Raw genomic sequence first — 26,913 nt, 5'->3', positions numbered from 1 at the left:
ACACAGAGACAGACACACACACACACACACACACACACACACACACAGACAGAGATGGAAAGGAGACACACACAGAGAGAGAGACAGACACAGACACAGAGAGAGAGAGAAATGGAAAGGAGACAGACTTGTTTTTCCAGCTGGGAGGCTGATAGCAGGAAAATTTCTGCAGTTCCTAGCCCTCTTCATACCTCATCGAAAGAGGTGCACCTTTATAAGAAGCCAGAATTTCGAGTTTAATGAGCGAGGGACACACCTGTTGCATGCAGGCCAGTGGGAAGGGAGAGTTGGGGAAAAATGTGGTTTTTGTTGAGGAACAGCTTCAGGCCATCTTTGATGCACGGTTTCACCTCTGTGGAGGTTCCGGATGTCTCATCCCTCGCTTTTGCCTGTTTTTTTCTAGGATAATCAAAAACGTGGTCCGCAGCTTCAAGTACCTCTACGGCCTGAGGTTTGAAGTGAAGGGTCTGGAGCACTTTGAGATCGAAGGTCCCTGCGTCATCGTGTCAAACCACCAGAGCATCCTGGACATGATGGGTAGGGGTTTGGGGCTCCCTGGGGTCACAGTGGGAGGGCTGCTCTTGGGGGGGAGTTCAGGGCTCCACCTGATCACCGAAGGAGGAGGTGCTTCTGGCCTTGGCTTGTATGGCCACTGAAAAGGTGTCAGGCACGAAGAAGGGTAGATGTTAATTTCCAGTTAGGATTTATACATCTCACACCTATAGACAAGAATCTACTCAACTAACTATCAGCACTTAAACTGGTGCCAGATAAGGGTCACCATGGGAAGCGCACTTGGATTGCTTGTGGCAATGTAAGCACTCCAGGCTGATGCCTCACTTGACTCCACCCCAGGCCCTTTTCCTGCAGGAGAAGAAGACCACGAGGGGCCGTTCCCACTCTGTGGCTTTGGCTTGAGATTTAAGGGAAGTGGGTGGGGGGGGAGAAGCCACGGGAGACAGGGTCTTCACACCCAGGCACACCCGGTCTTCTTAACTGAGATAGCTATGTTCACATCACATGTGTAGACAGGTTTGCTAAACACCTAAGAGGTATATTTACACAATATACCAAACTTGGTTAGATTAAACCTGGCTGGCTGGCTGCCTCTCTTTCGTTCACTGACTCATTATGCAGCTTATATATGTTTGGAATAATGATATTTATACTTCGTTGCACACAAGTCAGCCAGATACTCAGACTGGATTTGGCATTGTTATTATTTACAAAAACAGTCAAAGAAGAAAAACAGACACAGCACTGCTACTAACATCATCATGTTTGCCGTAATAACAGGGATTTACATCTACATATTAAAATCTCTTATATCAGTTTTAAGATCCAAGTTTTGAAGGGAATCATTATTAAAATTATGCCATTCTGGTTAATAACTATGATCACCATGACTCAGGTTATAAATTAGGAGCTGGGATAAAAGATAATTTCTGCCTAATGTTAAAAAAATAGGGTACAGTATTATAATCATATGTTAGAAAGAAACTTTGGATGTGCTAGGAACCCATTTATAAGATTATAATCCAGAAACAGTTTCTAATGAATTCTAGGCTAGTGTTTCAGATAGGAAAGTACGTTTGCCATGGAAAAAGTTTGCCATTTTTCTATGAAAGAGACAGAAAATTCCCATGAGAAACAAAGAATCCTTGCCAGTTCTGTACCCTGTGTAGACAATTTATTAATGTTTCATTAATAATAATAGTTTGTTAAATTTAGACTTGTCAGATGCATGGAATCAGGAACTAAGGCAGTTCAAATGACTGAAGGTTTATTGCAGAATTATTTATAAATGATAGATGATCTATAGTTCAATATATAGATTATTTAATCACTTGTGAGATAGAGATAGATATAGATAGACAGACATAGAGATACAGAAATAGATTTAGTTATAGATAGATATAGTTATAGATATAGATAGATAGACAAGACAGATGATAGAGATAGATGATAGAAAGATAGAGATAAATAGAGATAGTTATAGGTAGATAGACAGACAGACATAGATGATAGATAGATAGATAGATAGATAGATAGATGATAGATAGATGATAGATAGATAGATAGATAGATAGATAGATAGATAGATAGATAGATAGATAGGATAGACATAGAGACACAGACAGGATAGACAGATAGATATAGACAGTTAGATAGGATAGACATAAATAGATAGATAGATAGATAGATAGATAGACAGACAGACAGACAGACAGACAGAGACAAATAGAAAGACAGACAGACAGAGGTAGACAGGATAGACAGGATAGACAGATATAGATATAGACAGATATAGATATAGATAGATAGATGATAGATAGATAGAGATAGACATAGATGATAGACATATAGATATAGATATAGATGATAGATATAGTTATAAGATAGAGATAGATAGTTGATAGATATATAGATAGATGATAGATAGATATAGAGATAGATATAGATAGATAGACAGATGATAGAGATAGATGATAGAGATAGATAGAAATATAGTTATAGACAGATAGACAGACATAGATGATAGAAAGAGATAGGTAGGTAGATAGATAGACATAGATGATAGATAGATAGACATATAGATATAGTTATAAGATAGAGATAGATGATAGATATAGAGATAGATAGATGATAGATAGATATATATATAGAGATAGATATAGATAGATAGATGATAGAGATAGATAAATAGAGATAGTTACAGGTAGACAGACAGACATAGATGACAGACAGACAGACTAGATAGATAGATAGATAGATAGATAGATAGATAGATAGATAGATAGATAGATAGATTAGATAGGCTGAAAGTGTGTTGAGCTGCTTCATGACCCAGCCGTAGACTATGACCCACGTAAATGGGTAGACTAGGTGTGTGATGTAAATGGGTGGGAATCTCCTTCCTCTCATTATAACATTTTATTGTATCATAAAATAAAATACAAAATACAAAAAACGATAGTAGGACCCAGTGGGGAAGGAAAAGGGAAAAAGAAGTGAGGGGGAGGACGGGAGAAATAAAAAAGAACATTGACTTCCGACTGCCTCTGTTGCAGTAGAATAGAGCATTAGCATCGAACCTCCAGTTTTCACTTTTCCAAAGTAGCATAAACTAGCCATTTTTATAACAACAAATCAATCTCGTCAGTAAATCCCAAGATCGAAGTTTCATTTTTTCCCCCCACCTCAAGCACGACATCCACAAGTGGTCTCCATGTGGAAAGAAAAGTACTTAAATTCTTTTCTTTAATAAAAAACAGTCAATTTAGCCACCTCTGCCAACTCCATCAACCTCTGTGGCCGTTCATCCATAGTAGGAATCCAAACGTCCTTCCATTTTCGTATAGATCACCCACTGACATATATAAATCTCCTTCCAGATTCAGTGGGGGCTTCCTGGTTGGACCTGCCTGCTCTCCCACCACAGCCCGACCTTTTAAGACCCCCTCCCAGCTCTGAGCTGTGATATGCAGTTGAGAGACCAATTTCCTCGGAGACCGTGAAACCTTGAATGAGCTTTCAAAGCTACAAAAATAAGGGCGCATCTCGGTTGTTTCCATTTTTTTTGCCTGCCCAACAACCCTGCGAGGGAGGCTAGGACCAGGTTAGGGTTCCCCAGGCCAAACAGGACGTTCCTCTGAGGCTCGGCTGATCACGATGGGCAAAGACAGGAAGACGAGGGACGCTTGGTGGATCTCCAGACAGCTTTTCACCCGTGTCTCTCCTGCACTCTCCTTGACAGGACTGATGGAAATCCTTCCGGAGCGCTGTGTCCAAATTGCCAAGAAGGAGGTGTTGTACATGGGGCCCGTGGGGCTGGTCACTTACCTCGGCGGGGTCATCTACATCAACCGGAAGAGAACCGGCACAGCCAAATCCGTGATGTCCGGAGTCAGCCAGGCCATGACCAGCGACAACGTGAGTGTGTGTGTGTGTCTGTGGGTGTGTGGGTGTGTGGGAGGGTCCCTTTGTAATGAGACCTTGGCCAGTCAACTTGCCTGCTGGATGAGGCAAAACGGGGCTGGGGGTCAGTTATTGTGAGAGCTGAGCCTTTGTTTGGACCGATGGGTGAGGAAGCCACCAGTTGCTTTATTTTCTGGACAAATATATTTAACTGATCAATCAGAATAGAGCTGGAAGGGACCCTTTAAATGAAATAGTTGGAAATCTAGGGCAAAATAGTACAGAGTAAAAGGTAAAGGTAAAGCTTCCCCCGCACATGCGTGCTCATCTCCGTTTCAAAGGCAAGAGCCAGCGTTTGTCCGAGGACTTCTCCGTGGTCATGTGGCCAGCATGACTAGATGCCAAAGGCGCACGGAACGCTGTTACCTTCCCCACCGTAGCGGTCCCAATTTTTCTACTTGCATTTTTACGTGCTTTCGAACTGCTAGGTTGGCAGAAGCTGGGACAAGTAACAGGCGCTCACTCTGCTACGCGGCACTCGGGATTCGACCTGCCAAACTGCCGACCTTCTGATCGACAAGCTCAGCATCCTAACCCACTGAGCCACCGCGTCCCTTTAATATAGAGTAAGGTAGGGTAAATCAGACAAGATTAGGCCACACCAGACCAGAAAACAATATTGGAAAAGATAATCAGAATAGAGATGGAAGGGACCTTAGAGATCTTCTAGTCCAACCCCCAGCTCAAGCAGGAGAACCTACACCATCTCAGACAATTGGCTGTCCAGGCTCTTCTTAAAAACCTCCAGGGATGGAGCGCCCACAACTTCTGGTGGCAAGCTGTTCCACTAGTCAATTGTCCTCCCTGTCAGGAAGTTTCTCCTTAATTCCAGGTTGCTTCTCTCCTTAATGAGTTTCCATCCGTTGTTTCTTGTCCTGCCCTCTGGAGCTTTGGAGAATAATTTGACCCCCACTTCTTTGTGGCAGCCCCTCAGACACTGGAATACTGCTATCATGTCTCCCCTATTTCTTCTTTTCTTTAGCCAAACCCAAGTCCTGCCAATATAGCTTAATATCTTAAAATAACTTTGAATATATTTTTTCCTCTAGACTAGGCATACCCAGTTCCTGCTAATACAGCTTAATATCTTAAGATAATTTTGAATAAGGTAATTTTGAATTTGAATAAGTTGACCCCCGCCTTTTGTGGAAGCCTCTCAAATACTGGAATATCACTATCATGTCACCCCTAATCCTTCCTTTTCTCTAGACTGGCCATTCCCAAATCTTGCAACCGTTCTTCCTATGTTTTCGTCTCATGGCCTTTAATCATCTTAGTTGCTCTTTGCACTTCTTAATAATACTAATAAAGTTGGAAGGGACCTTGGAGGTCATCTAGTCCAACCCCCTGCTCAGGCAGGAAACCCTTTACCATTTCGGACAAATGGCTGTCCAGTCTCTTCTTAAAAACTTTCCAGTGTTGGGGCATCCACAGCTTCTGGAGGAAGGTTCTTCCACTGGTTAATTGTCCTCACGGTCAGGAAGTTTCTCCTTAGTTCCAGGTTGCTTCTCTTCTTGGTTAGTTTCCATCCGTTGCTTCTTGTCCTGCCTTCAGGGGCTTTGGAGAATAGCTTGACTCCCTCTTCTTTGGGGCAGCCCCTGAGATACCGGAACATTGCTATCATGTCACCCCTCGCCCTTCTCTTCCTTAAATTAGACATCCCCAATTCCAGCAACCGTTCCTTATATGTTTTAGCTTCTAGTCATCTAGTCATTTTTTTTTGCTCTTCTCTGTACTCTTTCTAGAGTCCCAACATCTTGTTTACATTGTGGTGACCTGTACTGGTTTCCTCCCACCTGGAGACCTCTCAGATCTCAGTTGCTTCTGATTCTCCTAAATCTCATCCTGTCCCACGTCATGTCTAATTTAAGCCAGGGGTCAGCTACGTGTTACTCTTAGCATCTGGATGTCCATGATGTCCCTAGGTAACAGCTGTAGACCCTGAATATTAAACTAGACATACCCAATTCCAGCAACCATTCCTTATATGTTTTAGCCTCCAGTCCCCTAATCTTTGTTGCTCTTCTCTGTACTCTTTCTAGAGTCTCAACATCTTTTTTATATCGTGGTGACCAAAACTGGATGCAGTAGTCCAAGTGTGGCCTTACCAAGGCCTCGTAAAGTGGTATTAACACTTCGCCTGATCTTGATTCTATCCCTCTGTTAATGCAGCCCAGCACTGTGTTGGCTTTTTTGGCAGCTGCAGCACATGGCTGGCTCATATCTTCTTAAGCTTCTTGGCGGGGAGGAGGGAGATAGGATTGCACCCATCTTGGCTGCTCTCAAAAGGCTCTGCAGATTTGGCCTGTTGGAAGGGAGACCACTGGGAAATCTCAGGATCGGGAAAATGAAACCATTGTGGAAAAAAAGGCAGGGCAAACAATTTCCATAAATGCTGCCAAGGCTTAGGGTGTTCCGATAACCTGGGTTGGTGTGAAAGCAACCGCCTTCTACACGATTTGCTGAAGAGGCCTTCCTTCATGAGGACTTAGCATTGTGAAGGCCTCTCAAAGAGATCTCCTTGCTGGGGTTTTCACTAAGAACCTCGGGAATCCAGTCATTGCTTTGTCCCAATTAAGGCTGCAGATTCTAGTCAGGAGAAGTAAATATGTCTCGGCTGAAGCAGCCAGATGTGGCATCTTGTCTAGACAGGCCTGGTTGAGTGAATTGGAGGTTTGTTGCTCTCTCAAAGGGTGACTGAGTGTGCCCTTCCCCTACCCAAAAATTTAATCAAGAAAGTTAAGGGGTGGAGACCTGGCAAGATCCATGTGCGGTTTTAAGCACCAGAGCAGCAACCGAAGTAATAAAAGTGCTTTGTTCTTGGCAAGTGTGCATTTTAAAGTTTTTGCTTATTTGCACTTACTTACAAAGCAAGTGGAACTTCTGTGGTGCCACTGAGGCTATCCTTCTATAACCAGGTTCACACCCCCTGGGTTTTTGGATGCTGAAACAGCATTTGAGGCCCCCAAGACCAGCAGATCAGACTTTCAGGGCACACCAATCAACCTGCGTTTACACACACACACACACACACACACACACACACACACACACACACACACAGGCTTTTTACCAGCAGATCAGACTTTCAGGGCACACCAATCAACCTGCATTTACACACCCGGTTTACACACACACACACACACACACACACACACACACACACACACACTGGCTTTTTACCAGCAGATCAGACTTTCAGGGCACACCAATCAACCTGCGTTTACACAACCGGTTTACACACACACATACACACACACACACACACACAGGCTTTTTACCAGCAGATCAGACTTTCAGGGCATACCAATCAACCTGCATTTACACACCCAGTTTACACACACACACACACAGGCTTTTTACCCCACCGATGAAAAAGCTGCCTTCCATCACCCACGCATGCAGAATGTCGTGCCTTGAAAAAGGAAAGCCTTGGGGTTTTTCTTCCTAAGGAGTTTTTGACCCCAACTGGTAGAAGACCAGCTTGGGGAAAGCTACTCCCAGGCCAGTCAGCAGCTTCCACGTGCTTTTCCTGGCCTCTGATCTGATCTGTGCCAGGGCATCAGCTGTTCCTGGCCTGAGCTCCCGAAAATATTTGGAAATGGTCCAGTCCAAATAACTTCCAAGAAAATGTTAGTATCTGAATGCCACTTTTCAAACTCCTCCAGAGTGCTTCAGTGAATTGCTTTCCTAATCAGCTCAAACCAATCTGGCTACTTGAAGGAGCCCAGAAAAATAACAAAAGGTGCCATTGATTTGGCTGGCCAGGTAGAATTGGATCAGCTGATTTAGGTAAAGGTAAAGGTAAAGGTTCCCCCGCACATGCGTGCTAGTCATTTCCAACTCTAGGGGCCGGTGCTCATCTCCGTTTCAAAGCCGAAGAGCCAGCGCTTGTCCGAGGACATCTCCGTGGTCATGTGGCCGGCATGACTAGACGCCAAAGGCGCACGGAAGGCTGTTCCCTTCCCACCAGAGTGGTCCCTATTTTTCTACTTGCATTTTTACGTGCTTTCGAACTGCTAGGTTGGCAGAAGCTGGGACGAGTAACAGGCGCTCACTCTGCTACGTGGCACTCGGGATTCGACCCGCCAAACTGCTGACCATCTGATCGACAAGCTCGGCGTCCTAACCCACTGAGCCACCGCACTTTAAAGTTCTCCAGAAGAGCTTCAGATTTTCTTCCTGTTCTCAATCGTTTTGAGACCAGAGTGCAAATTAGAACATAAAACATAGAATAATAACATTCCAATGTCCTGCCCATAGCAGGAGATTCTATACCATTCTGGACAAATGGCTGTCCAGTCTCTTCTTAAAAGCCTCCAGTGATTGAGCATTCACAACTTCTGAAGGCAAGACATTCCACTGGTTAATTGTTCTGTCAGGAAATTTCTCCTTAATTCTGGGTTGCTTCTCTCCTGGATTAGTTTCCACCCGTTGTTTCTTGTCTTGCCTTCAGGTTGCTTTGCAGAATAGGCTGATCCCCTCTTCTTTGTAGGAGCCCCTCACATACTGGAATCCTGCTGTCATGTCACTCCTAGTCCTTTTTTTTCTCGAGGCTAGCCATGCACAGTTCCTGCAGTTAGTTTTCATATGTCTGTGGAGATTCCCAGTGATCCAGGTCATGGCTGTCCCAAAGGTGCTTATTCAAGAGGCAACTGGACTTCAAGGTTTTTCTTTGAAGACATTTCACTTCTCCTCCAAGAAGCTTCTTCAGCTTTGGATGGTGGGGAACGGAAGGATGTGTATTTGTTGCAACCAGCTGGTCATTTGCCTTCTTTTAGACAGTCGTTGAGGCCACTTGGAGGTTGATCTGTGTCCTCAGGTTCACCTGAATAGTGCAAACGGGTGTGGAGCCTTCTTGGAACTGCTGAAAGGACCGTGTTGTAGAGTGGAAAGAGATGATCTCGAATCCCTCCACCTCTGTTGAGAGAGGACTGATCAGTTTTGACCTAGATGGCCTCTTTGACCCCTCTTTCAAACCAGCGGTCCTCTCCGTCCAAAAGGTGGACTTTGCTGCCTTCGAAAGAGCGGCCTTTTGCCTTTCAAATGCTGATGATGAACGGCTGGGTTTGTTCTCCTGTGTTGTGCGGTGTGCGTTTAAGAAGGGCTTGTTTGGTTTCCCCAATGTACAGATCTGCACGTGGCTCCCTGCATTGTACTGCATATACCACGTTGCTCAGTTTGCGTCTGGGTGTTTTATCCTTGGGGTGAATAAGCTTCTGCCTTACTAAAGTTCTTCGTATATTTTAGTCTCCCTTAGTTTCCCTTCTCTGCACTCTTCCCAAAGTCTCAACATATTTTTTGGTAGCGTGGTGACCAAACTGGATGCAGCATTCCAGGCATGGCCTTACTAAGGCTTTATGAAGCGGTACTAATACTTCTGTGCGTCTGTTTATACCAGGGATCGGCAACCTGAAAAAGGAAAAGAGCCACTGGGAACCGGTTCCATCACACACAAAAAAAGTGGGAGCCGCGCGCATGCATCCATGCATGCGCATGCACAAAAAAGTTTTGCGCATGCACAAAATGTTTTTTCTTGCGCATGCGCGGACGCGCGCGGTTGCCATTTTTTTAATGTATGATGGAACCAGTTGTGCGACGGCGACGGCACATTTGCAGGCTGCCGCCTTCCTCTGAAGGCGGCAGCTGTGCAAACGGGCCGCAGCAGCTTTCCCAACGAGCGGCTCCACTGCCTGTTCAGGCGGAGGTGCGCACGCAACTCTCCAAAGGTTTGGAGAGGTGCGCACGCACCTCCGCCCATTCGGAGAGGTGCGCGCGCACCTCTCCAAACGGGCGGTGCCACTCTCCATTTGGAGAGGTGCGCGTGCACCACTGCCCGTTCGAACAGGTGCGTGTGCACCGGGCGGCTGGGAGCTGCAGGAGACGGCTCAAAGAGCCGCATGCGGCTCCGGAGCTGCGGGTTGCCGACCCGTGGTTTATACAAACAAGGATTGTATTTCTCTTTGCTTGATATCACCTTGATAAGCTTCCACCTGCTACCTCTTGTCCTGTCCTCAAGTGCTTTGGGCAACAAACCAATCCCCTCTGCTCTGTGACGGCCTCTCAAATATTGGAAGATGCGGTCATATCTCCCTTAGTCCTTCTCTTCATTAGACTAGACATGTACAGTTCCGGTGCCATCTGGAAATCAAAGGTTGTAAAATTGGGCATGATTCATTTAAGTACCTATGGCTCAGCAATCAAAGTTTCAATCTGAGTTTTGGCCATAAGTCAAGGATTAGCTGAATGTATTTTATCACCTTGTTAACCTACTATTTAACAGTTAAAGAAAATAAAAAAAGGTCTGGAAAGTTATATCATAAATGAAACCTTTCCAGGTAATGCAATCCACATTGCCCTCTTGAACTGAGGCGGTGGCAGCAAAATAAAATGTGTTTTTATTGCAAAGCGTTTAGAAAGCCTTTATACTCAAGGTTAGCTACCTAGATGCAACTGCTTTTACTATATCACCTGAGTGTGCAAGGTTAATCTTTTGCGATAAAAACTGGGTCATGTCATCTTCAAGAATTTATCCAGTCCTTTTCAGAGACTTTGTCAGTTCTGTGATAGATGCGCATATAAAAAAAGACATAAGGAACTATAATTACTTAAAAGTAAATCCAGAATAACTGACGTTAAATTTTCTTGGACTAGCTAAATGAAATTGGGGAAACGTTTAAAAGTACCTTGAAGTTCACACAACTTTTAAGTTGCCAAAGTTTGTGAAACGCTGCTCTATAGGAATATTAATCAGAATACAGCTGGCAGGGACCTTGGAGGTCTTCTAGCCCAACCCAACGTTTAAAAGTACCTTGAAGTTCACACAACTTTTAAGTTGCCAAAGTTTGTGAAACGCTGCTCTATAGGAATATTAATCAGAATACAGCTGGCAGGGACCTTGGAGGTCTTCTAGCCCAACCCCTTCCTCAACAGGAGACCCTAGACCATTTCAGATAGGTAGTTGTCCAGTCTTTTCTTAGAATCCTCCAGCGATGGAGCACCCACAACGTCTGAAGGCAAGCTGTTCCACTGGTTCATTGTCCTAACCGTTAGGAAGTTTCTCCTTAGTTCCAGGTTGCTTCTCTCCTTAATTAGTTTCCATCCGTTGTTTCTTGTCCTGCCCTCTGGTGCTTTGGAAAATTGGTTGACCCCCTCTTCTTTGTGACAGCCCCTCAAATATTGGAAGACTGCTATCATGTCACCCCTAGTCCTTCCTTCCTGTAACCTGGCCAAACACAGTTCCTGCTAATATAGCTTCATAGCTTAAGATAACCATTTGTAGTTACAATGCACCGGGGGGCGGGGGGGGGGGCGGGCAGGTACTTGCACCTAGATTTGACAGTTGGCCTCATCCATGCCCTTTGACCACACTTTTGGGCACTTGGCAACCGGCCAGCATTTACCGTTCTTTACAGTGTCCTATGGTCACGCGATGGCGTTTTATGATCATTTTGCCAAAAAACAATCGTCGTTTTGGCGAAACAGCTCCCCATGCGAGGCCTGGGTTCACTTAACAACTGCTGCAAAAAAGGTTGTAAAATTGGCTCAGTCACATGACCAACCCGGTTTATGACTGTCGTGAGTTATAACCATGATGGGCAGGCTTCGTTGTGGTTGTTCCTCGAGAACTGGACTAGAGGACCTCCAAGGGCCCTCCCAACTCTGTTCTATTCCAAAACTGCCGCCTATATCTTTGCACTTTCTTTTCCTGATACCTGGCTGGATGTTCTCCTACGATGTCTTTCTGGCTCCATCTCGCAGAGCGAATAAGAGGAGCTATTGAGCATAGAATTGTACAGCAGGAAGGGACCTTGGAGGTCTTCTAGTCCAACCCCTTGCCCAAGGCAGGAGTCCTTATTCCCTCCTGGACAAACAATTGTCCAATCTTTTCTTGAAAACTTCCAGCAGTGGTGCACCTACAACTGTGGGAGAGAAACTGTCCGTTGATTGATTGCTGTCCCTGCCAGGAAATTTCTCCTTAGCTCCAGGTTTGATCTCCCTTTGATAAGCTTCCACCCATTATTTCTTGTCCCACCCTTGGGTGCCGGGAGGAATAACTTGAGCCCCGCTTCTCTGTGACAACCACTCAAGTGCTGGACGACTGCTATCATGTCACCCTTAGTCCTTCTCTTTGTTAGGCTAGGGGTAGGCAACCTTGGCTCTTTTATGACTCGTGGACTTCAGTTCCCAGAATTCCTGAGCCAGCCATGCTGAGGGGAAAGGGAGTGGTTTCCAAGCTGAGTCATGCTGGCTCAGGAATTCTGGGAGTTGAAGTCCACGAGTCATGAAGGGGCCAAGTTTGAAGACCCCTGGTCTGGATCCAAGCCCGCAGTTTCATCAAAATGGCCGACTGAAGAATTCTGGGAGTTGAAGTCCACCAGTCATGAAAGAGCCAAGGTTGCCTGCCCTTAGACATACCCATGTCCCTTAATTGTTCATTACATGGTTTAGCTTCCAAACCCCTGATTGTCTCTGTTGCTCTTCAGCCTGAACACTGCAGACTTGTGTGTGTGTGTGTGTGTGTGCGCGCGCGTGCATGGATTACAAGTTGCTTCAGACTCTCTTGGCAACATTTTTCAAGAATTTTTTATTTTATTTATTTTATTTTATTTTATTTTTAATTCCATTTATATCCCGCCCTTCTCTGAAGACTCAGGGTGGCTTACAAGCTTAGAATAGTTTGCCTTCCTTCTTCTTCCTAAGGCCTAGGCAGGGGGAGGGTGATGGGCCCAAGAAGCTGGCTCAGGAATTCTGGGAGTTGAAATCCAAGAGTCATAAAAGAGCCAAGGTTGCCTATCCCTAACCTAAGACAACACTACAACTTGGTGGCCTCCCAGTTACTAGCCTTTTGCCTTCACCCCTGCACCAAAGTGGTCCCTGCCAATTCAAACGCATTGCTCTTTACTGTTCGGCTTCTTCCCTAGATTAGAAGTCTGCTGAATATTAGAAGCTGCTGCCAGGCTGGATTAGATCTGCCCTCCTTTCCACCTTTCTGCCCTCTTTGAAAGTGTGCCAGGGCAACAGCGCCCCCTTCTGGCAGCTCTTAGGCCGTTGATACGAGGCACACACAATGTGGGCCAGACTGAAAAGACAGCCCTGCATTTTCTCATTGACTCAGTTCAGCCAAAGAGAAGGTGCTCAAGGGCTGTGTTTCTCAAACAGGGCCTGTGGACTTCAACTCCCAGAATTCGCCAGCTAGCGTGCTAATCAAATCCCATCTTGCTCAGCTTGGACGGGGGGTTGGACTAGATGACCTACAAGGTCTCTTTCAACTTTGTTATTCTGTTTTCCCCCCCCCCCCAAGATTAGCCAGGATCAGCTAGTGGTTGCGACCAGCCGTAGATGTAGTGAGAGCAAAATTTGACCGTTTCTTGTTCAAAACAAAATTCTCCTGGAGATGGCAAGATGAATTACATTTTTAAAGTTGAAAGAGCCTCAAAAAGTATTTGGCTTCGCTGTCAGATCAAATCAGCAAAACGTTCCTGGAGGTTTTCAAAAAATAGCGTGGACTGGGATGGTGTAAGGTCCACTGCCTTGAGCCAGGGGAGGGGGTGGACTATAAGATCTCCCAAGGTCCTTTCCAGCCCTGGGATTCTATGATTCCTACTTTAGCTGGAAAAAAAATCAATAAAAGATCTGCAAAGTTGTTTTTAAGTATTTCATTTTAAAGTCCTCAGGCAGAGAAGATTTACTTTTTTTAAAGTCACAACTTTCCCTAAGTAAGAAATGTGCATTGAAAACACCATGTTTGTATGTTGTGGCATCTAAGTGCGTAACAGAGTGAGTGCCTGTTACTCGTCCCAGCTTCTGCCAACCTAGCAGTTTGAAAGCACGTAAAAATGCAAGTAGAAAAATAGGGACCACTCCGGTGGGAAGGGAACAGCGTTCCGTGCGCCTTTGGCGTCCAGTCATGCCGGCCACGTGACCACGGAGACGTCCTCGGACGAGCGCTGGCTCTTCGGCTTTGAAACGGAGATGAGCACCGGCCCCTAGAGTCGGAAACGACTAGCACGCATGTGCGGGGGGAACTTTTACCTTTTACTATCTCAGTTTGTTTGGGAGGCGAAAGCCCGAGATTCGCGCTACCAATAAAAGAGAATATTTGTAGCTCAGGATTGAATTGGGGAATCCTGGGTGCTCTCTGAGCTGGGTGGTTTTCTCGTGGACGTTTCATCACCCAACTATTTAACACCATCAGTGCTAGAAAGTGCAGGGTTTGCTCCCTGTTTATGTGCTAGCAGCCCGCCCTGTCAGTGTCAGTCTGTTGTTTACTGTTAGATTTTCAACTAGCACAACTGAGTTTCTAGTTTTCTGCAGTTTTTGCAGGGGAAGGAACTTTCCCTTTCAGAAACTGCAGCGGAAATTGTGGGAGGGAGGGAAAGAGAGAGGGATGAGCCTTGGTGGAGCAGTGGGCTAATGCCTCCTTAAGTAACACCAGCTGCCTGCAATTAGTGCAGGTTTGCATCCCACCAGGCTCAAGGTTGACTCAGCCTTCCATCCTTCCGAGGTAGGTAAAATGAGGACCCAGATTGTTGGGGGCAATTAAGCTGACTTTGTAATAATGCCGCTTGGGGGTGTGTGTGAAAGCCCTAATAAGCAGGCATATACATAGAATGAAGGCTACTGCTAAGCTTGTAAGCTGCCCTGAGTCTTCGGAGAAGGGCGGGATATAAATGGAATAAAAAATAAAATAATAAGCAGGCATATACATAGAATGAAGGCTACTGCTAAGCTTGTAAGCCGCCCTGAGTCTTCGGAGAAGGGCGGGATATAAATGGAATTAAAATAAAATAAATAAAATAAATCACATTTTGCTTTGAGGGGATTTTCAAAAATCTTGACACGGTGATGGGGAGATGCGCAGATCTCCATGGGTTGCTTTGAGGGGCCCAGACTGTTTGCAAGCTCCCAAGTCGTTCAATAGGTCTTAAATTAGGTGTGAAACTTCTTGGGGATAAGAAAGCACGGCTGCAGGATTTGGGTTTGGCTAGTCTAGAGAAGGGACGCGGTGGCTCAGTGGGTTAGGACGCTGAGCTTGTCGATCAGAAGGTCGGCAGTTTGGCGGGTCGAATCCCGAGTGCTGTTACTTGTCCCAGCTTCTGCCAACCTAGCAGTTCAAAAGCACGTCAAAATGCAAGTAGAAAAATAGGGACCGCCACGGTGGGACGGTAACAGCGTTCCGTGCGCCTTTGGCGTCTAAGTCATGCTGGCCACATGACCACGGAGACGTCCTCGGACAAGCGCTTGCTCTTCGGCTTTGAAACGGAGATGAGCACCGGCCCCTAGAGTCAGAAACGACTAGCACGCGTGTGCGGGGGAACCTTGACCTTTTAGTCTCGAGAAAAGAAGGACTGGGGGAGGCACAATAGCAGCTTCCAGTACTTGAGGGGCTGCCACAAAGAAGGGGGAGTCAGCCTACTTTCCAAAGCACAAGAAGGCAGGAGAAAAACAACTCTTTTTACGACCCTGAAATCACTTAATTTGGGACAGGACAAGGCAGGTCAACAAACAACAGATGGAAACTGATCAAGGAGAGAAGCAACCTAGATACAAGGAGAAACTTCCTTGGCAGTGGGGACAATTCACCAGTAGAGCGACTTGCCTTCACAAGTTGTGGGTGCTCCATCACTTGGAAGCTTTTAAGAAGAGGCTGGACGGCCACTTGTGTGAAATGGTGTAGGATCTCCTGCCTGAGCAGGGGGGCTGGACTAGACGACCTCCAGGGTCCCTTCCAGCTCTATTCTGATTGATGGTTATATTTGTCCCGCAAATGGCTTCACAAACCATGTGTCAAAACAAAGGCCCAGCTCTCACAATACTTGACCCACCCAGCCCCGTTAACAATTAATCCATGGAACAGGTTCCCTCCAGAGGTTATGGGGACTCCATCACCGGAGGTCATCAAACATTGTGTGCAGACCCACTTGACCGGGATGGCGTAAGGTCCACTGCCTTGAGCCAAGGGGGGGTGGACTAGAAGACCTCCAAGGGCCTTTTCTACTTGTTATTCTGCTTATTCTGCTCAAGTGTCAAGTTTCCGACGTGTGGACTTTTCAAGTGACTCTGAGGCATTGTTTAGCTTAAAAGTCCTTTATTCAGCCTAATACACCGGCAAATGTTTGCTCAAAGGAAGCTGGAATCTGAAATCTCCGCCCCCTTGCACAATAGATTAAAACACAATTCTCCCACCTTCCTAATTTTGTCATTAATCATATTCTCCAAGTAATTGAAAGAATTGGTTTTCCTCCCATTAGAAAACCCGCCAAGTTCTTATCTTCTTTAGCTTCAGATGGCCTTAAAAGGTGCAATCCTCCTCTTCCCCCCTCCCAACCTTAATCCATCTCTTAAAGCAATACACAAGTTGAACATACGAAATGGCTACTTCCTCATCTCTTGTCAAGCAAGAACATTCGATGTTAGCAGCGCTGACACCAAGATTTCAGTGGCTGTTTTGGGCTCAGAGGGCTTAGGAGCCTCACAGCAAGGGGAACCTGTCGCAAAACGGTTCAGGGTGAACGGATGCCAGAATGTTAAACACACACACACACACACACACACACACACACACACACACACACACACACACACACACCATGTTCTACCGTCTGTCTTTCCTTCTCTTGCAGCTCAAAGTCTGGATCTACCCGGAGGGAACACGGAACATGAGTGGGGACCTTTTGCCTTTCAAGAAGGGAGCTTTTCATCTCGCAGTTCAGACCCAGGTGATTGACACTTCTTTGCAGAGTGACTTTTTTAAAAAAATCCCATTTATATCCCGCCCTTCTCCGAAGACTCAGGGCGGCTTACAATCTAAGAAGCACAAATCAATGTGCTTAGAAATAGCCTTCATTCTATGTATATGCCTGCTTATTAGGGCTTTCGCCCCCTCCCCCCCAAGCAGCATTATTACAAAGTCAGCTTAATTGCCCCCAACAATCTGGGTCCTCCTTTTACCTACCTCGGAAGGATGGAAGGATGAGTCAACCTTGAGCCTGGTGGGACTCGAACCTGCACTAATTGCAGGCAGCTGGTGTTACTTAAGGAGGCATCAGCCCACTGCTCCACCAAGGCTCTTTTTTGCCCCCCCCGCCCCCCCGTTGGTTGATTGACTGATTATTTATATCCCGCCTTTTAATTTTTTTATGAATAACAAACATACGTATGGCAGGGACCCCTCGAATTGCAGCAGTCCTTGTTAGTGACTCTTGGAAGTTACAACCACGCTGGGGAAAAACAACGTAGGGCCGTTTTTCTACGCGTACGACCATTGCCGCAGGCCCCCTGCTCACGTGATCGAAATCCAGACGCTTGGCAAGCGGTCCGTATTTACGACAGCCGCACCGTCCCAGGGCCGCGTGATCCCCTTTTGTGATCTTTTGAAAAGCAAAGTCAACGGGGAAGCCACTTAACGCTCACGTTACCAGCTCAGCAACTGCGTGATTCGCTAAACGGCTGCGGCGAGAAAGGTCGTCAAATGGGGCCAAACTCATTTAACAACTGTCTTGTTTAGCAACAGAAATTTGGGGCTCCATTGCAGCCGTAAGTCAAACACTGCCTGAAATCCTTTTCAGATTCTTGGAAAAATAGTCCCATCCTGAGTCCTCTCTTCAATCCAGAGCACCTCACTGCTTGAAAAGTGGACGCAAAATGCAAACTCAAAGAGGGATGATTGGGGTGGGGGGGAACCTACATAGCAGCAGCAGCAGCAGCAGCAGCAGCAAGAAATGTGGGGAGGGGCTGCCTTGAGAAGTCGGAAGGTTCCAGAACTGATAAATGAGGGGTGTGCAAAGGAGATTCATAGATTAACAACCATATGCAAACAATATTGGAGGGCCTGGAAAAACTCAGGCTGAGACATTTTAATGCTGCTAAAAAGTAAGACTGGTTCAAAGATCACCTCTGTTGTGATGTACAGGTGGTCCTTGACTTATGACCACAATTGAGCCCAAAATTTATGCTGCTAAGTGAGACATTTGTTAAGTGAATTTTGGCCCCATTTTACAACCTTTCTTGCAACAGTTGCTAAGTGAATCACTGCAGTTCTTAAGTTAGTAACCCTTAATTAAGTGAATCTGACTTTCCCATCGACTTTGCTTGTCAGAAGGTCGCAGAAGGAGATCACGTGACCCCAGGACGCTGAGACGGTCATAAACATGAGTCAGTTGTCAAGCATCTGAATTCTGTTCACGTCACCGCAGCGGTCGTAAGTGACAACGGTCACAATCACTGTTGTAACTTTGGTCGCTAAATGAACGGTTGTAAACTGAGGACCACCCATGTAGGCGTGAGGCGTGAATTCGGCGCCAGAGCGAGAGAGAAAAGATTAACTTTGGTGAATTGTGGTGTGGAAGAAACTAACCAGCCGGAATGTCCATCGTAAGCACGGAGCCCAAGGCCAAAAAACGTCGCATTTGAGGCCTCCGTGGAAAAGTGGTACAGTGGGCAGGCTGGATGGAAAGAAAAGCAGCCGAAGAGGGGGGGGGGATAAATGGCATTTTAGTCCAGGGGTCTCCAAACTTGGCCACGTTAAGACTCGTGGACTTCAACTCCCAGAGGCAATCCTGGCTGAGGAATTCTGGGAGTTGAAGTCCACGAGTCTTAACGTGGCCAGGTTCGGAGAACCCCCTGGTTTAGTCCTGTGTGTGTACAGGTGGCCCTCGACCTAGGAGCATAAATTGAGCCTGGAATTAAAGTTGTAAATTACGCCGGTCATTAAGCGAATCGCTATGTGACCAGTTTTATGATTCTTTTGTGCCGGTGGTCAGGCAAACGGGGCAGTGTTTAAATGAATCCATTGTCTGCATTGGCTCCGTTTTGCCGGAAACTCGGAGCGAAGCCCAGTTTTTGGCTGTAAATACAGAACGGTTGCTGAGCCCCCAAATGCAGCCACCTGACTCGTGGGGAAGGGGGGGCAGCTGTTGGAACTTTGAGCCTGGGTCATAAGTAGTCCTGGGGAGGTTTGTCGTAATAGCCACTAAGTCAACTGGATGTAAGCCGAGGACCTGTTTGGTGTCGTTTTCTTTGCCAAGTCCCTAAAGGCTGGTCCTGGGTGGTCGTGACCCCCCCCCTGGCTTGGCTCCGAATTCTTTTTTGCAGGCACTGAGAGAATGGCCCACCTCTGGCCTTCTTTGGCTGGGGGGCACAAAAACACCCTAGAGGAGTTGGACTCCATCTCCCATAAGTCTCAGCTGGTGGGGATTATGGGACGTGTCTTGCAAGCCACTGGCTGCTGCTTGCTATCTCAAGGTAGCCCAGGAACAGCCCCAAACAAGAAGCACAAGTCGTGAATGCCAACTCTATTTTTATTGTAAGATCAGAGTTAAATTAATATACATTAATTATTTCCGCCCAGAACGTAACTTTCGGACATTGCAAAAGACATGATTGGATGAAGAAGATTGGATGAAATGCAACGATATTATGATGAGCTCCTTCTGTACACACACACACACACACACACACACAGGCTCAAACTGCTTGACACTTTTTCTGTTGTTATGTTGCGCAATGTTACCCCTTGCCCGTTCTTGGGGAAACTTTTTTCCTGAGCTCTTGACACTGGTCATGTTCTCTTTTGGTTGACTTCCTTCTGCAGCTCCCCAAGTTCCTCTTTTGTGCAAAATTTCTCCTTTTTCGAATAAAGCACCGTAGCAAGAGACGCCTTAATCTTCTAACTTCAGTCCTGATAGAACAAAGTTTTCACTATTGTGCGGTGTAAAAAAAAAATGAAGTATAAGTCACCCTGGGAGTAGAAAAACAGGGCTCATTGTAAATTGAAGAATTTCCACATTTTTGCTAACTTTTTTTTTTAATATCTGTCCTTTGCAGGTTCCAATAATTCCTGTGGTCTATTCGTCCTTTTCTTCATTTTACAACCCAGAAAAGAATATGTTTACCTCAGGTAGGATAATGCGGGCGTCTCCAACCTTGACAACTGTAAGACTGGTGGACTTCAACTCCCAGAATTCCTCAGCCAGCTCCCAATTCTGGGAGTTGAAGTCCACAAGTCTTACAGTTGCCAAGGTTGAGGACCCCCTGGGATAATGCATAGCTTGGAGTGTTGTTCCGTTTCTCTTAATGGTCCTTGGAGATCCACAATCTCTTGCATGGCTAAACGGAATTCAGGCTTCTGGCTTTGTGAGCGTGCTCAGTTTCACGGTTTCGATTCTCTGCCTGCGGATATGCATAGGTTCAAGAGCGGCATCCCTTCCTTGCCGCTTACTTGATAGGGCTTGTCAAGAAACACAACAGATCTCCTGACTGGCAGCCAGATCCCTTGGGAGAGCAGGCGGCCCCTGTTTCCCAGCGGTCCTGGTTTCACCACCTTTGAGCCAGTTCTCAACCCTCCCAAAGTCCATTTCTCTAGAACAGACATGTCAAACACAAGGCCCGGGGGCCAGATCCGGCCCGCAAAGTGGTTTCATGTGGCCCACAAAGACATCCTGGAAACAGTGAGGGAACGGCCCCCACTGCCTTGGCCCTGGCCCAGAGACCCTCCTCCTGCCAGAGACCCCCAGATCTGCCCCACTCCTGCCCAGGCCCCCATAGGCACCCTTGATGCGAACGATGTAGAGCTGGCCACGCCCACCCAGCAGGCCATACGCACTCTAGCCACGCCCACCCAGCAGGCCACGCCCACCCTGGCCACACCCACCCGGTTCCCTGAGGGCAACCGCAATGCTGATGCGGCCCTCAATGAAATTGAGTTTGACACCCCTGCTCTAGAGGGTTCCCCCAATCAAAGCAATAGAGTGGGACTCTGGAACAACTTCATCAATACTGTCAGAGGGTCTGTATGACAACTCGCCATGGGCCAAGTTGCCACAGGACAAGAGTTACACTAATATGGAAGAAATAGCGGTGCAGCACCATTAAAAGAAAAGGCTGCCAAAGTATGGGCAAAAATGAAATGTCAGTGACCAAAATTAAAATAATGTTTTCACGATTTTAAATAATTTAAATCGAATGGTGGAATTGCCTTGCGGTGACTTGTCTGTGGCAAGTTTGTTCCACGGCAAATTGGCCGTTGATGGGGTGTCCAATTCTGCTAGGAGGACCCCAAAAGAAGACGGGGGAATTAATCGGGAGAAACACAAGGAAAGAGGAAGGGGGTTGGACCTTGTGTTGGGTGAGTGGAGGAGCTGTTTTGGGGCTTCCGCTCCCCAACTACGTGGAGAATTGGCTGGACCAACCAACGGAGCTTCCTGCTCTAAATGGGCAGGCTGGAACAAGGAGGACCAGGGGCCGTAGAGATGATTTAGGACACTCTCTTCTCCGTCCCCAGGCAAAATCCAGGTGGAAATCTTTCCGCCCATCTCAACGAAGGACCTGACCAGTGAGGACGTCGATGAGCTCACCAAGCAGTGCTACACCACCATGAGAGAAACTTTCCTCAGGTTGTCGGGAAAGAGCCGTGAAACCAATGGAGAAGCCTCCATCCTTGGGCAGTAGGGTCTCTTGCCAAAATGGCTGCGGGCTCACCTGTTGGACAGATTCCCTCAGCGGGCTCCCTTGCTCGATGTTACGGGGAAACGTGTAGGCTGTTCCTAAAGAACTGAGTGAGGGGAGGGAGAAATTCAACCGGTGGATGTGCTCCAACCTCTCGTGTGGAGGGGTCTCCTCTGGCCTCTCTTTCTCCACCTGCCTCTCCACAAGCAGCCATTACCAAAGATTCCTCTCCTTCCCAGGGTCCACAACCAGCAGTTTAAACAACCCAAGTGCCTTTTCTGTCTCCTGGGGACTCCAGGGGATTGGGTCCATGGCTTCCTCCTTACCCCTTGGGGTAATTCTTCTTCCCTTCATTGGGCACTGGGATAATTTGGGCGCCTGGGCCTAGAACCTTGCCCGCTTGGCACTTTTTCCTAAGGAAGACGGGCTCGGGCCGCACTAGTTGATGCAGTTTCGCGGGTTGAGAGGGGGGAAACGCTCCCTAACCAGTAATGACCCTTGTCCAGAAGAGGAGATGCTGGTTGTTTGCTGTCTTGAGACTTCATCTCTCTCCCTGTTGGAGGCCAGGTGTTGCAAGTAAGCTCCCACAGGTAAGCTGGGGAGAATGTGAAGGACCACATTTGTTGTTATGGTAACCAAGCAAGTTCCACCCTTTACCTAGGCCAGGGGTAGGCGACGTTGGCTCTTTTATGACTCGTGGACTTCCAGAATTCCTCAGGAATTCTGGGAGTGGAAGTCCACGAGTCATAAAAGAGCCAACGTTGCCTGCCCCTGACCTAGGCTCAAATCGATGCTCTAGCGCAGAGCTTCTCAGCCTCAGCAACTTTGAAGACGTGTGGACTTCAACGCCCAGAATTCTCCAGTCAACAGTGCTAGGGGGGGAATTCTGGGATTTGAAGTCCGTACACATCATCAAGTTGCTTGAGGTTGAGAAATGTTGCTCTCCTGCTTTTCTTTCCCACAATGGCAGGGAGAGTTTCGCATTAATCTGGGCATCAGAATGGCGAATAGGGAGATTCTTACGAATATCCTGAAGAGTTTGAGGCTGTCTCGCATGAAACATCTGCTACCCTCCCTCCTCCCCACTTTAAATGACGCCTAAGAATAAGGAAGCTTTCTTATTTATTTGGGACAAAGTCCCCCCCCCCCCGTTTTCTTTGAAGATACATTGCAAGAATAGATATTTCCAGGAGTTTAGTCACCAAAGGTTGCCACACATGGTTTGGGTGCCGGAGTGCAAAGCGGACGAATTAACTTGGACGTTCTGAGATCTCTTGATGGTGAAAGAGAAGAGCTCGCAGGGGCGATGGTAAAAATACTTTTGCTGGAGACCGTTTGGAAACAGTTACGAATGTGTAAAGAGATTTGATTAAACTTACCTAGTGCCATAGTGTTAGGATTTGTCCACCAACAAAGCATGTCCAATTTATTTTTATTTTTGTAAGAATGGAAGGCCACAGTGCTGCTAGCGAGCCGTCACTTAATTCCGTTGCCCTCCGCAGCAGAGTTGTGAGGCCCACTGCCGTTGTGCTGGGGCAGAGATTCCCAGAAGTGGTTTGAGTAAACTCTTAAATAAGAGAATCCAGAGTACCGTCAGGCAGACGTGGTGTGTTCGCTTGGAGTTGTGGTGGAGGACTTGCTATTTGTCCAACATTCCCTGTGTGTTGGGCTGCTGCCCTACTAAACGGTGGTGGCTCGCCCCAAGCCTTGATGCCGACCCCAGGCACTGTCATCCAAACAAGCCAATGAAGCCGCTGCCTGATGGTTGACAGTTGTGCTTCCTTCAGTGTCCAAGTTGAAGAAAGACAAATCTGAACTTAGTCTGCCTCCGCCATCTTGCAAAGCTTCCAGCAAGGCTTTCCAGCCCCAGGGAGAGACTCGGAGTATTTTTGGGCTTGAGTGTGGAGCAAGTTGGGACCCTGGACCAGACAGTGGGGTAGATCAGGGGTCCCCAACCTTGGCGACTTTAAGACTTGCGGACTTCAACTCCCAGAATTCCTCAGCCAGCTTTGCTGGCTGAGGAATTCTGGGAGTTGAAGTCCTCAAGTCTTAAAGTCGCCAAAGTTGGAGACCGCTGGGCTAGATGATCTTTAAGGTCCTTGCCAAAAGTAAGTTGCGTTCCCTTGGTTTCATCCCATCCGCTGTGGCCCTGCACTCATCCCCATGGGTCATTCTTCTACACAAAAGCGGGTCAGGAGTGGGACTGAGCACAACTCGGCTTCCTTTATCTGGAGGCTCCAGTGCAGAGGTTCTCAGCCGTACCAACTTCAAGATGAGTGGTCATCAACTACCAGAATTTCCCAGCCAGCTAGGCCAAAGGTCAACCTTTCTTGGAGGAAAAGGGAGGGGGAAGTGTTTTACACGCGTGATGCAAATGGGGCGGGGCTAGCACTAGCGCGATATTCGCTAGCCCTGCCCCATTCTTGCCTCGTTTCCACCCATTTTTGTGCCCCGCGGCATGGCATCGGCCCGTTTTTGCACCACACGGTGCACCCCCGTGGCATGCTGGCATCCCGTTTTTGTGCCCCAAGGCGCGGCGTCCTGTTTTCATGCTCTGCGGCCACAGCACTAGCATGACTGGGGGTTTATGCACGCACACGTGCGCGTACTGGTCAGCCTCTCCCATGGCCCGGTGGCCAGGAGGCCACGGCCCACTGCTGGGCCACAGCCCACTGGTTGAGGGCCCATAGGGAATTCTGGGATTTGAAGTCCACCCATCTTAAAAGTCACCAAGGTTGAAAAAGGCCACTCCAGAACAGCCAAATGTCCAGGATCTCTCTGCTCCATCTAAGTAGGGCCCCACTCCAATTCTGCAACAAAGCCCATTTCCCACTTAGCTGGGACGAAGTTACCCCTGGTCCAGCATCTGCAGGACCCAATGAGCACAACTCCAGCATTCAGACGGTCCTTTGGATCCACCATCGTTTTAAGCCAGTTTCAGCTTTATTTACAAGGTTTGGGAACATAGTTGTCCTGTCCAAGGCCGTGGCGGCAACTGGAAGGAAGGCCCCTTAACCTTAGGCAAAGCGCTCATCGTCTTTGGGGAATGGAAAGAAAGGGAGAGTATGTGGCTGCTGGGAGTTGTAGTTCCGACAGCTGAAGAATGGTTTCCCCGTCCTTTCAAAAGCATACCAAAAATTGTGTGCCAAAGTGCCTTCATTGCAAAACCTTTGATTGCTTTTTGGTATTGTCCAATGTACTATTTTTATAAAGAACTTTATTTAAAGAGAAGCAAGGCTGGTGTGGTTGATTCCTCCCAAAATTTCTGCTTTGGGGGGATTGTGGGGAGGAGAGGCAGAAGCTCCACAGCCAGGCCTGGGTTAATTCACCTTGTTACATTCATCTCATGTTACGTGTTTAGTGCTAGCTATTCACCTTGATTTTATGGGTTAACTATAACAGGCTAACTCTGCCCTCAGTCTGGAGTTTGATCCTGACCAGCTCATGGTTGACTCAGCCTTCCATCCTTCCGAGCTCGGTAAAATGAGGACCCAGATTGTTGGGGGCAAATAGGCTGACTCTGTAAACCGCTTAGAGAGGGCTGCAAAGTACTGTGAAGCGGTATATAAGCCTAAGGACAATTGCTATAACTCAAGCTGGCCAACACAACACACTACATCTTCATCCTGTTTCTCCCACAACAAGCTTGCGACGTGGATTGGGCTGAGAGAAAGGGAGTGGCCCAAAGTCTCCCAGCCAGCTTTTGTGCCTAAGGCTGGATTAGAACTCGCGGTCTTCTGGTGATTGGCCCAAAGTCACCCAGGTGGTTTTTGTGCCTAAGGTGGGACTAGAACTCAAGGCTCTCCTGGTTTCTAAGCCAGCACCTTCAGCACATCACCAAACTGGCTTGATACTGTTTTTGCTCGCCAGTATCTGAGTGGTCTGCATGGAAAATCCAGTACAGTCTGGAACGATGCCACCCAAAGCTTTATCTTGCTATTTTCAAGACCCTCGGAGCAAAGGATTTCCCACCCACCCCCCGCCCCATTTCAAGTTCACTTAAAAGGCATTTCCACCGAGAGGCAGTTAAATGACATTTTGCCCCCAGTAAGCCCCGTTGAGCACCTCGCCAGTTTTTGAGACTGGAAAATTCAAGAGCCAGCGGCACTGCAGAACAGTTAAATGAATGAGACCATTTTAAGCTCTCCCCATTGTACCGAGATGAAAAGTCCCACTTCTTTAGTTGTTTTAGCCAAGAACAGATTTATTGGAAAGCAGCGCTATTTCTGTGGAATCAGTTCAAACTTTTGCAGACTTCAGCACACCCCCCCCCGCATTTCTTTCCTTATCAGCTGTTCAGCCTCGTTCCCACCATTCCTAATTGCTTCCTTTGGCTTCCATCCAACCTTATCACAGCCTCCCATGTTTTTACCGAGATTCAAGAAACAAGAGAGGTCAACAGTTCCCAAAGATCCATTAATTTCCTAAAGAGGTTACACGCAGGTTACAATAGCTTTTTCACGTACAAAAGGGCTTACTAGCTTACTCACCAATCCCTGCCACCGTTTCCCCCATTGTGCTGTTCGGTGCACAACATTGCAGTGACTCCCACCGTCAAGACGCTTAGTATGTGCAGGGAAGCACCATGTAAGTAAGCATGTGGCCAGAAAAATAAACGTTCCAGAGGAGAAAATAAAAAGCAAGACGTCTCTACAGTTGCAAAAAAGCACCTGGGATTGTCCCCTACGCTTTCTTTGCTGCCTCTGGTACCTTAGCAAAGGCCGAGGCAATCTGATGCACTAACAGCCCAAGTTCCTCTTTAGGTGCTACTACTTGGCTATGTGGTGTAAGTTCCTCTTTAGGTGCTACTACTTGGCTATGTGGTGTAGTTTTGGACTCCTGACACTTAAGTACCTGGCTGGGTGGTCTGTCTAGTGCAGGGGTCTTCACACTTGACCAATTTAAGACTCGTGGACTTGCAACTCCCAGAATTCCTTAGCCTGCGTGCTGGCTGAGGAATTCTGGGAGTTGAAGTCCACAAGCAGGGCTCTTCAAACATGGCCCTTTTATGACTTGTGGACTTCAACTCCCAGAGTTCTGGTTGAGGAATTCTGGGAGTTGAAGTCCACAAGTCTTAAACTGGCCAAGTTTGAAGACCCCTGTTCTAGGGAGAGCAGCTCTGTAGTAGTGAAGTACCACGGGGTGGATGTGTGGGGAGGGGACGGTGCCACGAATCACAGTTGTAACCAAGAGCAGAGATTTCTGCAGCTGAATAACCAAATCCAGGCAAGGGAAGAAAGGCTTCGTGTGAAATTATATCCCGTGAGGGAAGATAGGTAGTCCTCAACTTACCGCCCCAACGGACCCCCACATTTTTGTCGCTGAGCGAAACATTGCTTAAGTGAATTTGCTCCATTTTACGACTTTCCTTGCCACTCTTGTTAAGCGAATCCTGAGGTTGTTAAATTTGTTGTTAAGTGAACCTGACTTTGCTTGTCAAAGGGAGATCACGTGACCTCGGGACGCTGCGGCCGTCATAAATATGAG

At 47.1% G+C, this 26,913-nt stretch overlaps 1 protein-coding gene across 1 annotated transcript in view; it reads left to right on the top strand.

The window, feature by feature from the left end:
* Positions 1-24,657, top strand: part of AGPAT2 (1-acylglycerol-3-phosphate O-acyltransferase 2) — a 43,566-nt gene extending 18,909 nt beyond the window's left edge. The window contains exons 2-6 of the mRNA XM_083375201.1: positions 404-537; positions 3,758-3,933; positions 16,605-16,700; positions 19,807-19,879; positions 21,263-24,657. Of these exons, the coding sequence (XP_083231327.1) occupies positions 404-537; positions 3,758-3,933; positions 16,605-16,700; positions 19,807-19,879; positions 21,263-21,429 (646 nt within the window). The 3' untranslated portion in view covers positions 21,430-24,657. The remainder of the gene's footprint in view (positions 1-403; positions 538-3,757; positions 3,934-16,604; positions 16,701-19,806; positions 19,880-21,262) is intronic.
* The last annotated feature ends 2,256 nt before the right edge of the window (positions 24,658-26,913 follow it).

This window comes from Vipera ursinii (genome assembly GCF_947247035.1).
Source record: "Vipera ursinii genome assembly, chromosome: 16".
Lineage (NCBI taxonomy): Eukaryota > Metazoa > Chordata > Lepidosauria > Squamata > Viperidae > Vipera > Vipera ursinii.
This window is presented reverse-complemented; position numbering and strand designations above follow the sequence as displayed.